At 38.8% G+C, this 18158-nt stretch overlaps 1 protein-coding gene across 1 annotated transcript in view; it reads left to right on the top strand.

Annotated features, from left to right (window-relative positions):
• wscd2 (WSC domain containing 2) overlaps positions 1-18158 on the top strand; it is a 35401-nt gene that overhangs the window by 6927 nt on the left and 10316 nt on the right. Inside the window, exons 2-4 of the mRNA XM_034692965.1 lie at positions 9633-9690; positions 11745-12640; positions 15686-15800. Of these exons, the coding sequence (XP_034548856.1) occupies positions 12268-12640; positions 15686-15800 (488 nt within the window). The 5' untranslated portion in view covers positions 9633-9690; positions 11745-12267. The remainder of the gene's footprint in view (positions 1-9632; positions 9691-11744; positions 12641-15685; positions 15801-18158) is intronic.

Genomic DNA, 18158 nt, shown 5'->3' with positions numbered 1-18158 from the left:
TTGCTTCATGGAATTGCAAATTGTTGATATTTCACCAGAGAAAACAAAAAGAGGGTGCTGTGGAGAGGCATTGAGATTCATGCCTACACTTGACTATAAATAAGGGGAAGGGAGCTTTGTTTTTTGGGACTCAGATTATTGAAATAGTCAGCAGTAGCCTGTCTTTCTATAAATAATGTCCCAGTTTCTCAGGAAAATCCACAGAGCTGACAGGGAAGGTTTTTCTGGGAACTACTTTCTGTAGAAGAGAGAGTCTAAGTTTCAAATTCAAAACCTTGGCACATTTAACCATGTCAGGATGCTACCAAAGGGAAGTAAGAAAATATGTTTCTGGGGCATCCACATTAGACTGAAGTGCAGGTATCCTTTACAGAGATAACTGAGCACCTTGCTGCTGCCATCTCCCTTTGTTATCTCAGTGACAACCAGCTTGTGCTTCCCTCCATTGCTTTAGAGATGTTATCTGTATTGCATCAGATCAACAGAGAAACACTTGTGCTTGCTCGTCATATTTTATTCATCTTAGCAGAAGCTGCAGGCCCTTTGCTTCCTGTGAGCCCATAGCAGGCAGCTGTCAGAAAGCCTGAGTCCCCAGATACTTTGCCCATTTCTTCTCCTATACACACAACCAAACACACACAAAAATACTCTTTGTGTAGGCACATTTAGTAGCATACTATACTACTCTCCTGTGTGCACATATACATGTAGAGGCCTGAAGGACTGGAGAAAAAAAGGGGACTGAGAAACAGAACCCTCATCTGAGGAGTATGGTGGCTCTGAAGTGCAAATCACAACGGCAAATCAAAAAACACTGAGGCAAATCAAAAATCACTACGGCAAATCAAAAAACACTACGGCAAATCAGAAAACGCTACGGCAAATTATAAAACACTACAGCAAATCAGAACACATAACGGCATATCAGAAAACACTACAGCAATTCTGAAAACACTACAGGAAATCAGAAAACACTACGGCAAATAAGAAAACACTACAGGAAATCAGAAAACACAACGGCATATCAGAAAACACTACGGCAATTCAGAAAACACTACGGCAATTCTGAAAACACTACGGCAATTCAGAAAACACTATGACATTGACCATTGGGTTAGGGTTAAACTTAAAAAAAATCAAAATCACAAAATCAACATTTTCCATTGTGTTTTCTAAATTGCCGTTGTTATTTGCACTTCAGGGCCACCGTAGAGGAGGGCCCAAAAAATGTTGCAGAATAGAGAGCGGTGGATGATGATCAAAAGTTAGTGATACACCCCTCTATGTGTCAAGTTTCCTTTATGCATATGTGGCACAGTTTGATTTTGCTTCTAGTTAGAGTATGTGGTGACTGATTCTTACACTTCGAAAGAAAAGTAGTGCAATGAAAAGTTTTTAAAGTTTAAAATGTAATGCACACAGATCTATTTCTACCAATAAGTATCAAACAAGCCAGTGTTTTGTTTAGATAAAGTGTAATACACATACACACTGTATGTAAGCAGTCAAGCATTGATAACGCATTCATCATCATAATGGAATCTATTGTAAACTGCGAGTAGAGTAGCAATCACTAAAACACATTTACTGATTGATTTGTCATTTCATATATAGATGATGGGGCAAACAATGAAGACATAAACAACAACAACAACAACAGTTTCTTGAAATAGTTGTGTGAGCAACAAGGTCCCTAATGATGTTGGTATCTAATTGGACAGGATAGTTTGACAGCCAGCCTCTGGTGCTGCTTGACCTTTACAGGCAGATCTGCGTGATCCCGATGAGGCCCACGGTTGAGTTCACATTTTACAAGGCCTGCTTACAGAGCAACCTACCACATACACCCTTCATTTTCCTCAAATAAACGCATTCAGACCAGTGCACCCAGCTCGCTGCCCTGCGTGATTGTGCACATTGAACAGCTCATCAAAAATGGCTAACTAGCTTGTGTACAGCAACACTCGGAGTGACAGACACGCTGCTTGTTCTCATGCAAGCCTCCTTTTATTATATAAGGAAAATAAAGTCTGAAAATAGTTTTGTTTCTACTGTGGGTTATGTGTGGAGGAGTTGGCAGCAGTATAGACTGCATACTAATGGAGTGTTTTTCCTGCAGAGAGAATGAGGTTTTTGTCATGACTCAAAACATGTTTTGCTGCATTATAGTCTGCTCTGCTGAGGTTAACATCTGTGGAAACAATGTGAAACTCGCTGTTTTGTGGTGGTTTCCCCTTGTGTGACTTTCAACTGTCATTTCAACTGATGAGCAAGATGGCTCCCAGATGTTTGTCAATAAATGTTGTGCTCTCAAACTTAATCTTGTTCCAGAGATGTGTAAAATACTTTTTCTTCACTTACGGTAGACGTCTTAGACTATTGTCACAAGGACTTTCGTCTCTCACAAGACAGTAATCAATTGTTTTTGAACACACATACAATGTGAAAGGATACATTTGATTATATTTATATTTTTCTGGTAAATACAAAGTGCTTGACTGTTTTTCTGAATATCTGCTGTTTTCTGTGGGTCATGCTGAGATGAAAGTCTGCAGTTTGAGTATATTGTTTGAAGGGATCACAGCATGTGATTCTGTTTGCAGGCGCACCTCTTTGCTCCAAACAACATCCTAAGTAGCCTCTTTAATCTTCTTTTTTCCAGCTTGGACTGACGCAGTCTTATCTAGCTGCAAAGGATATACATTTGTCAAAATCTTGAACTTCAAATATTTTGACAGTGTAGAACAGTGAGTCAAAGCGCAGGTGCAATGATTGGAAATAGTCCTGTGACACCACTGTGTGGTTCTCTCAAAGGAAAGAGAAAACTTAAGCAAAGGGAAAGTGTGATTTTGTCTGTACTGTGAAATTGAAATTCAACCAGCCCCAAAATGGAACAAAGTCATTTCACCCCGACTGTTTTCAGAGCCTCTGAAGCAACATTTACTGTAACGGTCCGTGCCTTTGGTAAAGTGATATCAGGCTGTAACTCACGGCAGCTTTGTCACACTATTTCCTTCTTCTCTCATGACAGGAGGTCAAGGTGAAGGGTTCGCTGCAGAACAACAGAGCTGTAGGATTTGTGCTTAAGGATACTTCAGCAGAGTGGGAGCTTGTTGACACAGGAGCTTGAATGTGCATCTTACAGTAGAGGGTCTGCGTCCCCTTCTCGCTGCACTGCAGAGTGCTATTCAGAATTTCTGTTCTAACTATGTCCAACAGAGCAGAATGAGCTGTGTGATACAGGACAGTGACAACAAACTCCTCTGTGAGTTAAGTTCCCTCAATAACACTCTGAGTCTACAGGATTAGTTTACCATTGTAGGGTATGACTGTGTTCACTCCAGTGTGGGCAAAAAAAATACAGCAACATTTACAGTAGAGATATATTGCTATAGATATACTAGCAGTAAATCAGAATATTTACATGTAATATGAGAGGAACAGTGGAAAAGTCTTGATAGTATTTATGAAGCTGCAAATAATTATCACCCATTTAGTTCCAGAAAGCTACAGAGCTAACACCTCTCAAGCTGTTATCACTCACTTATCTTATCTATCATTTCAAATGTCAGTGAACAGCTGTTTCTACTCACTGCACACCATGTTCAAATTTAATTATCACATATGATCACAGTTTGCATCACCCACAGCTAGCTGGTGAGCAGATTCAAAATCAGCCCAAAAGCCAAGATTTTATTCCTAAAAGTAGTTAAACAGCTAAGAGGGAGTGATGGTGAACTTAGTCTTTGATGTTTATTTGTTGGACAGACACTGAATTAATATCCAGCATTGCTTTATTTGAGTGAGTAAGGCCATGGCTGTTCGTTACGTGAGCTTAGCTCTGCCAAAGGACTGGTGACTTGGGAAGACAGTCACAGTCTCTAAAGTTCAGAATTTCATGTAAAATACTTCAAACATCTCGTGTCTTATTAGTTAATTCCAGAGACGGATAGAAATGTGAAAATAAACGTATAAATGGTTTCCCAAAAAAGTTTTTGTAGCTTACAAATGGGGGTGAGTATTGGCAAGAACCTCATGATACGCATCACGTTATTTGTGTCACGATACGATAGTATCACGATACATCACAATATCACAATATTGTGATATATTGCGATATTCCACACAGTTAACAAAGAAAAAAATAGAGATGGTGTATATGTAAATCACACAATATTACTCAAAATTGAAAGGACAAATTAAGTCAAGACTATTTGATTGAAAACATCTTTTCCACTTTATTGTTTTTGAAATACTGAAGTCGTATTTTAGTTCCAGCTCGGCTAAAAAAAATATGAATTTTTATTTTTACAGAAATGTGATATTAAGAGTTGAAATATCGATATAATATCTTAGGTCAAAGTATCGCAATATATTGCTGTATCTATATTTTTTCATGCCTACAAATCCTAATTACTGAATCTTGTTTATAACAAAAGCACCTGAATATGAGGCGCTCTTCACAACACTTTTCTTTTGCAAATGTGAGTTGGTTTTTTTAGGGTTCCTTGTCTTTTTTTCATAACTTTATTTCCACAAGTTCCACACAGAGGCATTTCTTATTTCCCCGTCTTCTCTGCCTCTTCAGTATTAAACATTTCTGAAACTCTCTTCAATCCCCCTTAAATCTATTCAAGCAGAGAGGACTGAGATTCACAGCAGAATGGAGCTGGGAGAACTCACTTTTGATTAAAGCAGAGAGATCTTCTGTGCTTAGTGAAGGTGGGAGAAGAAAAGAGGGAGAAAAGCTCTTTTCCACTTTGAAAAAACTGAACTGCAGATATTCTGTAAGACCATGAATGAAGAGCTTTGTTAAGGCTGGATAGTGGAAGACATCATTTGATCTCCCATTGACAGAGCCTCCCTGCTGCAGAATAATTACTTCTTTTATGAAGCCATTAAAGAGAAGCGATTCAAGTGATTGTTTCTTAAATGTCCTTCAATGTGGCCAACTGGGATCTGGGAGTGGCATACACTGAGAGAGGGTCTAATTCACACAGAACAGGAATCAGGCTCCCTGTTCTGAACTTTTTGACACATTGGGAGTGCTTGGGCTGTCTTTTCTGTTAGACTCAAAGATTTTATTTTCAGCACTTTCTTCATCCCTTCCTTCAGATATACAAACCGATCCAACAGCACCTAACCAGACTGGTCTATAAATTAAAGAACCAGTGCTGAGCCAGATTTTGATGATATGGATTTGTTCCCATTTTGTAGATGTGGTGCCTAATTGAACTCTGTTTCCTTGTGTCCACAATCACAATAGAGCTATCATTCCTTTGCTGCAGTTTTCTTTCTCACTGTGTCACTTGCTTACCAGCGTGCACTGGTGGAAATGTCTGCAATCATCAGTCACTCGATTACAATTGCAAAGCTTAAAGCTACAGTGCCTCAGTCACAGAGGGGGATTACATTATTTTTAGACCCCTTAATTTACCTCTTCTCTTTCAGAGTAAGAGGTCACCACTGAGCTTAATGGACCATTGAGTATTATCAGGATTACAATGAGCTTTTTTCCTGCCATCCTGGGCTTAATTTTTAAGCTTTATGGGGTGTGCTTAAAAAAACTCTCAGTGATTGGTCTGTTCCACCTCTCCGTTGATGAAGCACAAGTATTTCCAATTATCATTAGGAGGGTTTAATAAAAAGGATTAAAGTCAACAATCATATCATGACAGCATTTATATATTAATCCCTTAATTAATGGTGTGTTCAGAATTTGGACAGAAATACACAAACAAAGGATGTGTTTTCTGTGGAGTAGGCTCTGATTCTGCCTTTTTCTACCTTTATGTCCCAGTATGGTTATTATCCCTTTCTTTTCTGTCTTGACCAGGACTGACAGGGCTTTAATTTACACATCATTCATAAATGTGCATACAAGTACACTGTGTATTCTTAGTATCTGCATTTAAATATGCAGCATTTTGGTTCAGTTTGGTCATAATGCATGATGGATCCCAGAAAATGGAAGAACAGAACAATTCCAGATCCTCCCAGCAGACCAATAATTAGAAATGAATAAAGGGAGACTGTGGACAGTGGACAACTTATACGCCACCAAATTGTAGCTTGCCTTTTGTGGTCATCACAAACTTGTTCACGTCGATCATATTTTCAAGAAATCAAAATAGATTACAGATAAAGGTTTTAGCTGCTGATAGAAAATGAACAGTAAATTATTACTCACATATCTTCAGATAGTTTGTCAAGTGGTAACTGGTCCTCTGCACTGAAGCTGAATAGTTTGAACATTAAAATTTGTTCATCATGTCAAGCAGTTCAAACTGATTTTTCTTCTTTATTAATTTGTCACAGACAGAGATTCTTACAAACATCATTGCTGATGTGCCTCTTTTTGAGTGGCCATTAGTAATTAAGAGTGTTGGGCATTCAGCCAATCACTAATGCAGACAACACCGAGATCAAACACAGGTTTGATTAAATGGCTGAAACCAAAGTGGGAAGCCAAAACTGTAGCACATACTGTGGGTAATTCTGCCAAACGCCAAGTAAAGAAAACTGCTTTGGCAGTGTAATCCTGTTATTTTTGGGAGTAGTCATGCTCACACTCCAGTTTTCAGGGGTCATGCGCTCTCAAGAGCTGCTATCTGGGCTGAGAGAGATGATTGAATCTGCTCTGCAGAGCAGCAAAAATGTGGCCTCTCACTGGTTTATTTGAGCTTTCTCAGTTTTACATGCAAAGAAGTCTTCACTATAACACAAGTCTTTAAAATTGTGTGCTATTTTTACATCTGTGCCCCTCTTTACTTTAATTGATAATACACACATTTTATGGTCTCATGCTAAAATGTTATGTGGAGAAAATGGATTCAGTCAACTTGGCAATGGATTCTCATCACCCTAGCAGTTTTCTGGTCCTCTTTAGTTTTCTCTTGAACTTGTAATGAAGCAGCAGATAACTCCGAAGCGGGATGCGGTGAAGCAATCTCTGTAAACTTGAAGCAAGCATTGCCAATGTTATCACCGGGGGAGGAATGTGATCTTCAGTTTGATTTGATTTGACAAACACAGCTAATGCGCACTGGCAGGCCAAACACACTAGGAGAGCGGAAAGACAGGCCTCAGGGTGAGGGGAGGGTCAGGGCTGCTGCTGCTGCTAACGATGTTAACCCTTCTCCTGCTGTTATATCACAGAGTGACACTAAAGTTAACTTTGTGTGCACATAACACAAACAGGGAGTTGAAAATGGCTTCCTGTCCCCCATGCACCGGATAATCTTTTCTTCCTGCCACTGATAACACTGAACCTTATTCTGTTATCACAATAATGTGTTCTTCTTTCCTCAAGAGACTCACTCTCAATATACCATCAGTGTTGGGTTTAGTGTGAGCCAAACACAACCTCACTGACATTTTAGCTCACAGTTGTTTTCCTTGATTTATGTTATTATTACCAGAGCCTGCAAAACCCATTTTAAACTGTGGGAGAATATCAAAACTAATTTAATTCATCTGTGATTTGCATCAGAGGTTTGAAGTTTAGCAGTTTAAAAACCTCACCCACGTTTGAGCGAAAACATGTTATTTTGGCAATCGAGAGACAGGGGAATGGAAATTGATTACATCTGGAGAGCCAGGCAACAGAGCTGAATACATAATCTGATTCTGTCCAACTTTAAATCTTTTCCTCTTTGTTTGAAGTTATAAAAATGACCAAGAGGAACAACTTTTTATTATCATTCAAAGCTTTCATTAGGCTCCATATCATTTTTTCTCTTTATTGACAAATTTAAACCACAAACCAAATAATCTCTGCTTGAGGCTTTTCACAGTTGATATCATCTCTGTCACCGCAGTTTGGTCTGAGGTTTCTTGAACAGTGTCTGTTGAACCCACCACTTATCCATGCTTGCTGACAGTTAACAGTTGTTTCTGAACTTGACACCTGTCACAGATGTTACCACAGCTTTTATCTTGCTCAACTCAGTCCTTGGTTAGTCCCAAGGCAGGTATGAAAATTATGTATGGATCGACTGGTGGGGCCATTTTCCTGCAGCACAAGCTGAGCTGGCTGTCGGCCTGCCCAGCAAAGATTAATTTTGACATTTCCTCCACTAAATCCGTTCTGATTAAATATTTGCTAGCTCATTTAATATGAATGTGAATTAATGGTCAGTCAGTGAGTTCATGTCTGCTTCACTTGAGTAATTGTAATGATTTGGCATAAAGAGCTCTGTCTGTGGCACCTCCTATCGCTTGTCTGTTGAATTTCCACTTCCCCTGTCTGAATGTGCAAGTATAATTTGTATCCATATATTTTTTTTTTAGTTCTGACTGAATCTGTTTGTTTTATATTTTAACACAAACCTCCAGTATGTGAAGCCTTTATAGTTGGATCTGACTCTAAGACTCATGGCCATCATGGCTCATCTAAGGAGATTGCAGTGTGTAAGTTGCTTATTCAAACTTTTTGAAGAAAATCTCCAGTGAAATATCTTTACAACTAATGGACAGAAGTCTGTAAAAGTTTGTAACACTTATAGAAAGGAAGAGCAGGAGCTTAGAGTATCAAGTCCAAGCTGTCTAAGCCTATAGAAGCATAACTAGATTTGGTCCAAGAAAAATCAAAGCCATTCCAACCACAAGCTTTATCAGAGGAACATATTTAGCCTGCTTTTAAAAGTAGAGAAGGTACCTGCCCTCCTGAAAGATTAGTCTAAAGGAGAGGAGATAAGTAATTAAAGGCTCTACCTCCCATACTACTTTTATAGACCATTGGTACCACAAGCAGGTCTGAATTCTAGAAAATTAATGTTCCAGAGAGATTTATTGGCAATAGGAGGTTGTTAAGATTCAAGGCACCTGATTATTTGGAGCTTTGTGGGTTAGAAGAAGAATTTTAGACTGTATCTTTGTTTTTATGGGGACCCAGTGCAGAGAAGCTAATGTGGAAGAAATATCATCTTTTTTAGTAGTCCTTGTAAAATGCATTATAATTTTGGACCAGCTGAATACTTTGAAGACTTATTATATCAGTCTGATAATAATAAGCAACTGCAATAATCCAACCTAGTGTTAACAAATGCATTTAATAGTTTTTGACTTATTTTACAATCTGCTTCAGTTTTGCAGTGTTACACCGATTAAATTACTGGTAATGCTAAGGCCACTTGTTAGAGTTGCACTTTGTTTTGTAAGTTTGTTATATTTATGCATAACATAAAATATTAGCATTAGCACTAAACTGAACATGCTGAACAATCTCTTGCACATTAGCGTTATCACGGTGAGCATGTTAGAATTTGTCTAAAAGCATCACAATAAGTTTACAGTTTCACAGAGCCATTAGACTGACAATGTACCTGTCTCTTTTTACCTCATACAATATGGAGGATCTTTACAATTGCAGCAAGATTCCATCCACAATCTTCTTACTGTCATTTGAACCTGCCAAGGAGAGTATGAATAATTAACATCAAGTATTAAGCTGTGTGGCCCCTGTGACCTTCTAGTTTGAGGGTGTCACATGCACTGTATACCTCTGTCATTTCCTGCATCTGTTCTACTTCATGTAACTGTTTGCTGTCTTTTCAGAACAGAAGTGCCTTTCTACTCTTTCGCAGTAAGTTGGTGCATAACTATTACTAAACAATGCCCTCTTTGCACAGGTCTTCAATCCCACCAGAAGGCCACTACTTGTTTCCAGGATACTGTTTCCCCTCCATGGTGAGTCACGAGTAGGAGGCATGTTGAGATATGCAGTTTTATTTTTCTATTTAGACATTATAAACCTTCAGGGAACCTAACCTAGATATGATTTCTCTTATGAAAACAAATTATTAAGCTTGAAATAAAGGCTAGCTTGTAGAGTTTCAGTATCTAAATTGTCCCAAAATATGAATCATTTCTCCATCAACACGGATCAAAATATTGTCATTGGGGCTGAAAAAAATGTATGGTAACAGAGTTGTGTGTAGGAGGAATTTGTAATGCTGTTGATACAGCTGTTGAGCTGTTGAAATTAATACAAGCACATATTAAACTATGTAACAGCATTTATTTGTGATCCCTGCAGAGGCCAAACTCGAGAATGAAAATATATTCAGTTTCAGACAGAGGTGATTAAAGAAAATGTGGGAAATATGCTGAAGTTATTTCCTGCCAAAAATGAGATTAGAACATTGTTACCACTTCTGTCTGTTTCCTAAATCTGAAGTGAGGGCAAGCAGCTGGTTAGCATAGCTTATAATTAGACTGAAATGATGAAGCTAGGTAAATAAAGCCTTACATTCAAGTCTTTATACTAATACTAAGATAACAGGCTGCCAGCTCTTGCCTCTGATAAGAAGAAATCCATACATTTTACTTCAGAATAATGCATATTTATGTCTGAATGTATGGAAAAGTGGCAGATGTTAATTACGCTTAAAATTATATAAGAAGTTACACACAGTTATATATATTTGGAGGACAACATTGGTAAAGTTAGATTCATTATTTTGTTTGTCATGTCGTCTTGTCCTGTGTTATACTGTCTACTGTCTTTTCTATTAACTTGACTCATCCAACACTCACTTAATTTGCACCTCAGAACAGAGTTTAATTTAATGCTGGTTAAGGGATATGATCCAAAACTGTACAAACATACTGAATATTTAAATTGCAGACAAAGACTCCTGTAATACGAAGCCGCCCTTCCTGGTATTTATAAGTTACTAAGCAGGGCACAGAGGCCAGGTTTTGAGAGGTCAGACAGGATGAGGATTGTATTTGTGCCTGGATCCTGCCAGTTAAGGCTTGTGAGCAGAATGTGATCCATTTCTCCTTGAGGGTCCCAGACTCTTCCCAGACTACTGGAGGGAAAACTAGAGAGCAAAAAGCCAAGGAGGGGGTCTGCGGTGCCATTGAGGTGTCAGATGACAAGTATTCTGAGGATTTGTCCATAGGCAGACAGAGGGCCACAAGGGCGAGTGTCCCCTCCAATGTTGAGGAAAATTCCCTGACCCCAAGAGTGTTCCATTACAACTTCCAATTGTAGCCTCCCAGGCTCGTCCCAGAACAGAGCCTCCTTTGAGAGAGGCTCCTGAGAATTTAGGAAGTTGTGACTCAGTCATCCCAGAAAATGTAGTAAACATTTTAAAATCCTAACCAGAATGAAGATTGGGAAATTAACTCTCCATTGGGATGGATGTGTAGACTTTATTCAGTATTTAACATCTGCATTCTTCAAGTGAGCCCAATTTCTCTAACATTCTTACAAATTATCATCACTTTAAATCATCATAATTAATTCATTTTACTTCCCACAGTTCCCACACACATAAATTCCAAAAGGCAAAAGTGAAAATACCTCAGGCTGAGATATTTTCAGTTTTTTCCTCCTAGCTTAATCTCAATTATAAAAGATGATATTGAACTTTGATTGTTGCACCAAAGCTTTTCTGACTTCTTAGTACAAGACACCAGTACACTTTTAGTCTTTGTTATTGTTTGCTTGACTTGTGCTCTGATTAATGGAAGTTTGACAGGATACAGAAGTGGAAGTTGTTATCACACATGTTGTTAAAAAATCAGTTATTTAGTTTGAGTAGGCAGTTTCTGTGTCTCAGATGTCCCATCCTGGATTGTGTAATGCTGAGCAAGAACTTTGAGATGTGTATCAGCAAACTTCATCCTTTTGTAATCTGCTCATCTTATTTCTCCTTCACCACCTGTGATGAAGCTTGCTCAGGTACTCACTTACTGTTCTTTTTCTGTGTGTGCATGTGTCTTTACTGCAGATGGTGAGTCACGCCCTCTCTCTTCTGGATTGTCTCAGTAAATAGTCAGCCACACAAAGGCAAAAGGATCCCAGCTCGGCCAGTGAATAAAGCCCTCTTCCTTCTGCACAGTGTGGGAGAGAGTGCCACTGCTGTGCCTGTGTGGCATCTCTGTAGGCTGATAACTGGAATAAAAGCAGTGTTGAGCGATCATCTTTCACTCTGAGCCACTCACGTTTCATGCCGCAGCCCAGGATCTGGCTCTCAGGGCTGGACTGTCAGCGGGAGGAAGAGAGACTCACACTGATGAGATCAGCTGAGCTACACAGGGGACAGGTGTGAAGCATCTTCCTCAGGAGACTGAGGAGGCATACATGAGGAAAGAGTCATGCTATTGTTTGGATGACCTCCCCACCGGATTTAGACACTTTAACTACATTTTTTCATTTAAGTTTGGGCCCAGTGGGGCTGTCCGGTGTTGATTCTTCTGCTTTATGAGTTTTCATCTCAGCGAGAGTGTGTCTGAGTGGCAGGGGGAGCCAGCATGGCCAAGCCTCTGCTGAAGATACAGCGTTATTTCCGCAGGAAACCCGTCCGCTTCTTCTCCCTCATCCTCCTCTACCTGACGGCTGGGAGCCTTGTCTTCCTGCACTCTGGCTTTGTTGGGGATAGCAGCTCAGGAGGCAGAGGGGGCCGGGACTCTGTTGTAGCTTCAGGGACTTCATCGGCAGACACCCGGGGGCTCAGTATCATGAGCAGAGTGTTTAAGGAGACACGCAGGTCTGGTCGGAGGTATGGCCCCCCGTGGATGAAAAAGCGTCAGGAAGGAGAGACGGTGCGCAGGGGGGGAGACTACACCAGCAACTGGAACCGGGCACTTAAAGGACGCAATGCCAAAGACATCGAGGATGGAAGAGGTTGGTCATAACAAGACTTTAATATACTCATGCATAGTGTTGTTGGTTTGGAAGTTCTCCAAGTTCAAACCCAGAAACTTGTCAGGTCCTCTCCCATGTCTATCAATTCAAAATAAATCAGGAAATATTACTAAATAAGGAAATAATAATTGGTGTTTTAAAATTTTCCTTCCACTTCCAAAAAATAACATTAAAAAGATTAAATTAATTGAATGTGTCATGCACTTGTGCTAATCAGCACAGGCGTACGTAGTATGTACTTGTAGAATAAATACATTTTAATGGAGGAATAATTTAACATATGCAAACAACCGCAGAAATAATTGTAGGTTGCAAAATGGATGATTACTCAATGTGTACAACTGGATTCTTGTGTTTCGAATTCTTATGATATCATCTAGTTGTTAATGCAGTAAATTATAATATTTAATAATTTAAATTTTAAATTACACGCCCATTTATAATGCACATCCACTGACAAGCACACAGGCAGCACGTGTGCCTCCATCAACTCATGTTAATGTGATAATAATCCAAAGAAATCTCTGATTACAAACCACAGCATGTTAATGACTGAAAACATCTACTCATGATTGGTGCTGTAGGAAATCTCTTGGGGGTGCTGAGATATAATGATTATGATTAAAGCCCTCCGTTTTGTCTCTGAGTGAATCCTTTCAAGCTCTCGCCCACAGCTACGGCGTGAGAACCCACAGGAGCCGCCGGGTCCCTATCATAACATGTAAATGATTTCTTCATCGCAGGATTTACTGGATTATCTGTCTGTTTATAAACAGAGTGTCCTATCAGAAAAACGTGTTAGTGTTTAAACTCATGACTGGCATACGTGACAACACATTAAACCAGGTTTTGACTAGACAAGTTTGTCCTGAGCTGACATCCAACAGCAGCTGGCTGAGTGTCCTGCTTACTTATTTCTTTTTTGAATGTAACAAATTATTTGATTGGAAGATCTCATATACTCACATGGCTTTCCTCTGTTATCTTCATCTCTGCTTTTCTTACCCTGTCACACATTTTCTGCACTGGTGACTGAAGTGTTAATTATTTAAAAAAAGAAAAACATCCGTGAAACTTTCCATCATGTGTTCTAAAAACACCTGATAGCGAGTACAGGCCTTCCTGTGAGAGTTCCTCCTCCCCTAACAGTAGAGAATAGTCATTGTGGAAGAAATTCTAAGGTCCTATTATTAAATAAAAGAAGTGATTCTGCAGTGTTAGAACAATCTCTTATGAGTAAAAGCATATATTTGTTCTAATATTTGATTATATTTTTGGTTTATTTCCCCCTATATATCATTATTGTATCTCTGAGGAAGTTTGATTATTTCATACACTATTCCTTGTCTTTATAAACTGATTGTTTATTTCAGATGTTTATCTGCAAAGTAAGCATAGTTGTCTCTATGTCTGTCAGATGAAAGCATACTTGAATCCATCTTAAAATAGAATCTGAATGGCAATAAATAACTCCAGGATTTTCCTATAACTGCTTTGTGGTTCAGTCGGTTTCTGGTGTCCCTCCAAAGTGCCACACAGTAGGGTGGAGAATCTAGACTCCCATTAACATGAAACATAAGTGTGAGTGACGGCTGCTCAGTCCATGTGTGAGCTGTGACAAAATGTGGAGGCTGTTTTCCTCATTTTTAAACTGACTCCGCTCTGGGACAGACGCCAACCTCTCTGAGCCTGAAGAGAAAATAAATAAGTGATTCCATTACAAAAAAGCTCTGAGTCACTCTACAGTGCAGTACCCTGCTGCGGAAAAGAGTGTTCAATATTAAAGAAATATGTTTTACTAGAACAGAGGTTTCAAAGCCAGTAAAACTAACATATTCACAGTAAACATTTAAGCTTTTGGTTATCTGATCAAATGAAGGTGTCTCAGTCCACCTCCTCTAAAACGGCAACCTCCCAGGACTGCAGCAGAAAGTGACACTAGACTCATTAGCAGCTTCAAATCTGCAGTCTTAACCACATTTACTAACCTTTATGTGTTCATGCTTTTATATATATCTTGATCCTCTCCTCTGCAAAGGCACTCCTTTGCTCTGAATGTAATTTCAAGAGAATATTGCAGCATGAGATTTACTCTGCAGCACATACACACACTTGCACAGTGTGCTGCAGAAGCACAGAGGTGTGCTGTACTGATGGGAAAACAGCGGTTGACTGGGTAAGGAGTCTAGCTGAGGCGCTGTTGACATTAGTTCCACTAAGTACAGGGAGGTTATGTAGCATTAAAAGTATGAAAGAGACCAGCTGGTGATAACATGTATACAACATTTACAGATGCAGTTTCATTCTTTTCTTTCTTCTCTTACAAAGCAGGAGTATGCTATGCAAAATGAGGCAGCAGCTCTATTTAAATCAGTATTTCCCTACATGGTAAAGCAGATTATTTTCCAGCTCAACAATTGTTAGGAAGAAGATTATAGTCCTGCAGCACACCACATGCTGCGCAAATGCAGGTCTTTAGACCATAACAATTAAAGTAATGCAGGGGACTGGGACTCATTGAGCTATTAGCAGAGGCTCAGAGGGGTAATGGCACAGCACAGATGGTGACAGGTTTTTTTGTTAAAGGTACAGTAGAGCTGCCCATGCAGCTTGATTTATCAGGGGAGTCTTGTTTTAATGGAAGGAAAGAAGCTGTTTGAAGGGTTGCTGCCTCTGCAGAGGCTCACTGAAGCCCAACCCCCCACACACTTGTGAATTAATGCAGTGAGATGACTGCCACTACAGTAACAGGCCACTAGAAGGGGATGTGTGTCTTTATAAATAAATAAAGCTTCTGCCCCAGTATGGACTCTCGTATGCTGTTACTTCACTTTGTAGGCAAATGTAGAAGGAACTGCAATTGGAAGTGTTTATTTTTCATACAGTTTCAGAGTAAAGAGCTCTATTCCAAGTAGCAAAGCCTTCCCCTACAAACATCATATTATGTTAACATGTGTATCTTTAAAATGTTCATTTATTGTCGTGTTCACATAACTAACTTATATATTTTTTTCTCTATTTCAGCAAAATATATTGGCTGTTACATCGATGACACACAGAAAAGAGCGCTGAGAGGAGTTTCCTTTTTTGACTATAAAAAAATGACTGTATTTCGTTGCCAGGACAACTGTGCAGAAAGGTATGAAAGCAGCAAACAACACAAAGCACCCTTCCTTAAGATATTATTCCTTTTCTTTTCTCTTCCCTGTTTCTACTGAACTGAAAGAGCTGATGTGGACATTTAAAACCCTGACAGTAATGGAAAAAGTCTCTGTGTTGAGTTTTATGGAGTCAGAATGATCACAAATCTGATACACAGCTGCAGACACATACTGGACTCTCACAGATTTGAATACTGACTTACAGTATGTCAAGATGTCAGATAAATACATAAAAACAGGCTGGAGAAAATAAGCCTCTTTAAAGAGGCTTTTAACTTATTTAAGTACTCCTTTTAAGAAATGTTCAAGTTTGTTTTTACTGTGTGCCTGTAGCACTTTGGGATTTCTGGAAATGAAAAGTGCGTTATAAATAAAATGTATTATTATTATTATTATTATTAAATCAACTACTACATTATTAAGTTTTCCCAAATTGTGAGAGTCACAGTAATTACTTTGACAACAATAGACAAAAGTAAACATGAACATCTTTGTATGTCACCATGACAGCTGGGCAGCATATATCAGCTTATGAGGATCATGTGATGTAATTCAAAGCTACAAAAAACATTTAACGTAGCCCTTTATGTAAGATTGTTGCATCCGTTGTCATTTTATCATAGCTGATAACAGAAGAACAAAACAGAACAAATAAAACAGAATAATCACTGTTCAAACAGAATACACTAAGAGGCCAAAAATATGTCCGGACATCTGCCTGTTTACTTTGTATTTTCAGACCAGGGCTGTTTTTCTTTTGTTTGGGCTCAGCATATTTGCACCAAACCTAAATCAAGATAATGTAAATCCAGTAGTTTAAACAAAATGTATTTCTAAACCATCACTTTATGAACCCTTCCTAGTTTGACAACCATGACCACCTCTGTTCCATAAAAACACGTTTTATGAGTTGGTTGTGTAAAAACTGGCCCACAGTGAGAGCCACTGCCTGAGCTCTTCCAAACATGGAGAGATCAGTCTGTTATGGAGAAAATATGAGCTGCTGGATTTCTTTTAACCCTGAGTACGTCTTGTTGTCCATGCCTTTGAACAGTCTTTCTATGCTGGACTACCCCCTCCTGGCAACAGATTTTCAATGCAAAATCTTCAAACACGGCATTTTTGATAGTGGGGATTTGAAATCATATTTTACTTACTTGAGTAATAATCCTAAGTCGTATTTGAGGTAGTTCTTCTTATAAAAAAATAAAATTAAAATTATATACGCCATATTTATGCACTATTTATTTCAACAGATTCTGAGGAATTCAAATTTTGCTAGTCAATCCAACTGCCAAATCAGTGATACTAGTGAAACATTACCGATAAGCCCAAGTACCTTTTTTATCTAAGACTTTTATTTTTTTAGTGATTTTTACATTGTTACATAGGTATTTGTATAGGTATAGGTACTATATAGTAAGAAAATAGATTGAGTGCTTCTTTCACAACAGAATTATTTAAATCAAAGCCACGCATTCATTTTAGTTTCTATTATTGAACCCTGTAGTTGTTGACTGAGTTTCTTGATTGACAGTCCATGCTTGCATCCAACATCTTTGGAATGAACTGGAGAGTCGACTGTGAGCCAGGTTTTATTGCCCAACATCGCTGCTCGAAATCAGTTATGCTCTGTGGCTGAGTGGGAGCAAAAAACCTGCAGCAAGGTTCCAAAAGCTTGAATATCTTGCAGAGATGATGTTCTACTGTTAATATAAAGATACATCTTTTATCCTTAATTTGCTGTCCCTGCAAATGGCACACATACTCTTGAAATTATAATTGGTACTATAACCATAAGTTGCAATAGGTCTATATGAGCTGTTGTTGTTGTTGTTGTTGTTGCTGTCAATATCTGTGTCTATCCATCTCTGTGTTTCTGCACCCTGTATCATGAGTCTGTTTTTTTTCTCCTTCTGGCTGTTACTTGCTAAATGCTGCAAAGTGCTGTACTCGTTGTGGATTAAGATAAGAAAAGATTGAATCTTATAAGACTGATTGAATCTTACTTAACCTGGATGTTCGGTCTTTGTGGTCTTTGTAAATAATATAAACAAAGAGTATGGTCTAGACCTGTTTGTGATTTACAGCCCCTTAACTTATATCTGTAATCACATTAAAGTCAAGGGTATGCTCCAGTTTTCATTGCATCCATCTGCTCCTCTCTCCCAATTTTCTCCTATTTCCTCACATCCTCTCTTCCTCTCTGCCTCCATACCCATCTTCTCTCAGCTTTTTTATTCTCCCTGTAGAATTTTCAGCATGGCTCTATCAAACTCATTGAATTACACCCATCACTGATTCGATTCACAGAGTGCCGAATAGGAACAGAGGTC

The sequence above is a fragment of the Notolabrus celidotus genome, chromosome 9 (assembly GCF_009762535.1).
Source record: "Notolabrus celidotus isolate fNotCel1 chromosome 9, fNotCel1.pri, whole genome shotgun sequence".
In the NCBI taxonomy this organism is placed as follows: Eukaryota; Metazoa; Chordata; class Actinopteri; order Labriformes; family Labridae; genus Notolabrus; species Notolabrus celidotus.
The sequence above is the reverse complement of the archived record's forward strand: the minus strand, read 5'-3'. Positions and strand labels throughout refer to the sequence as shown.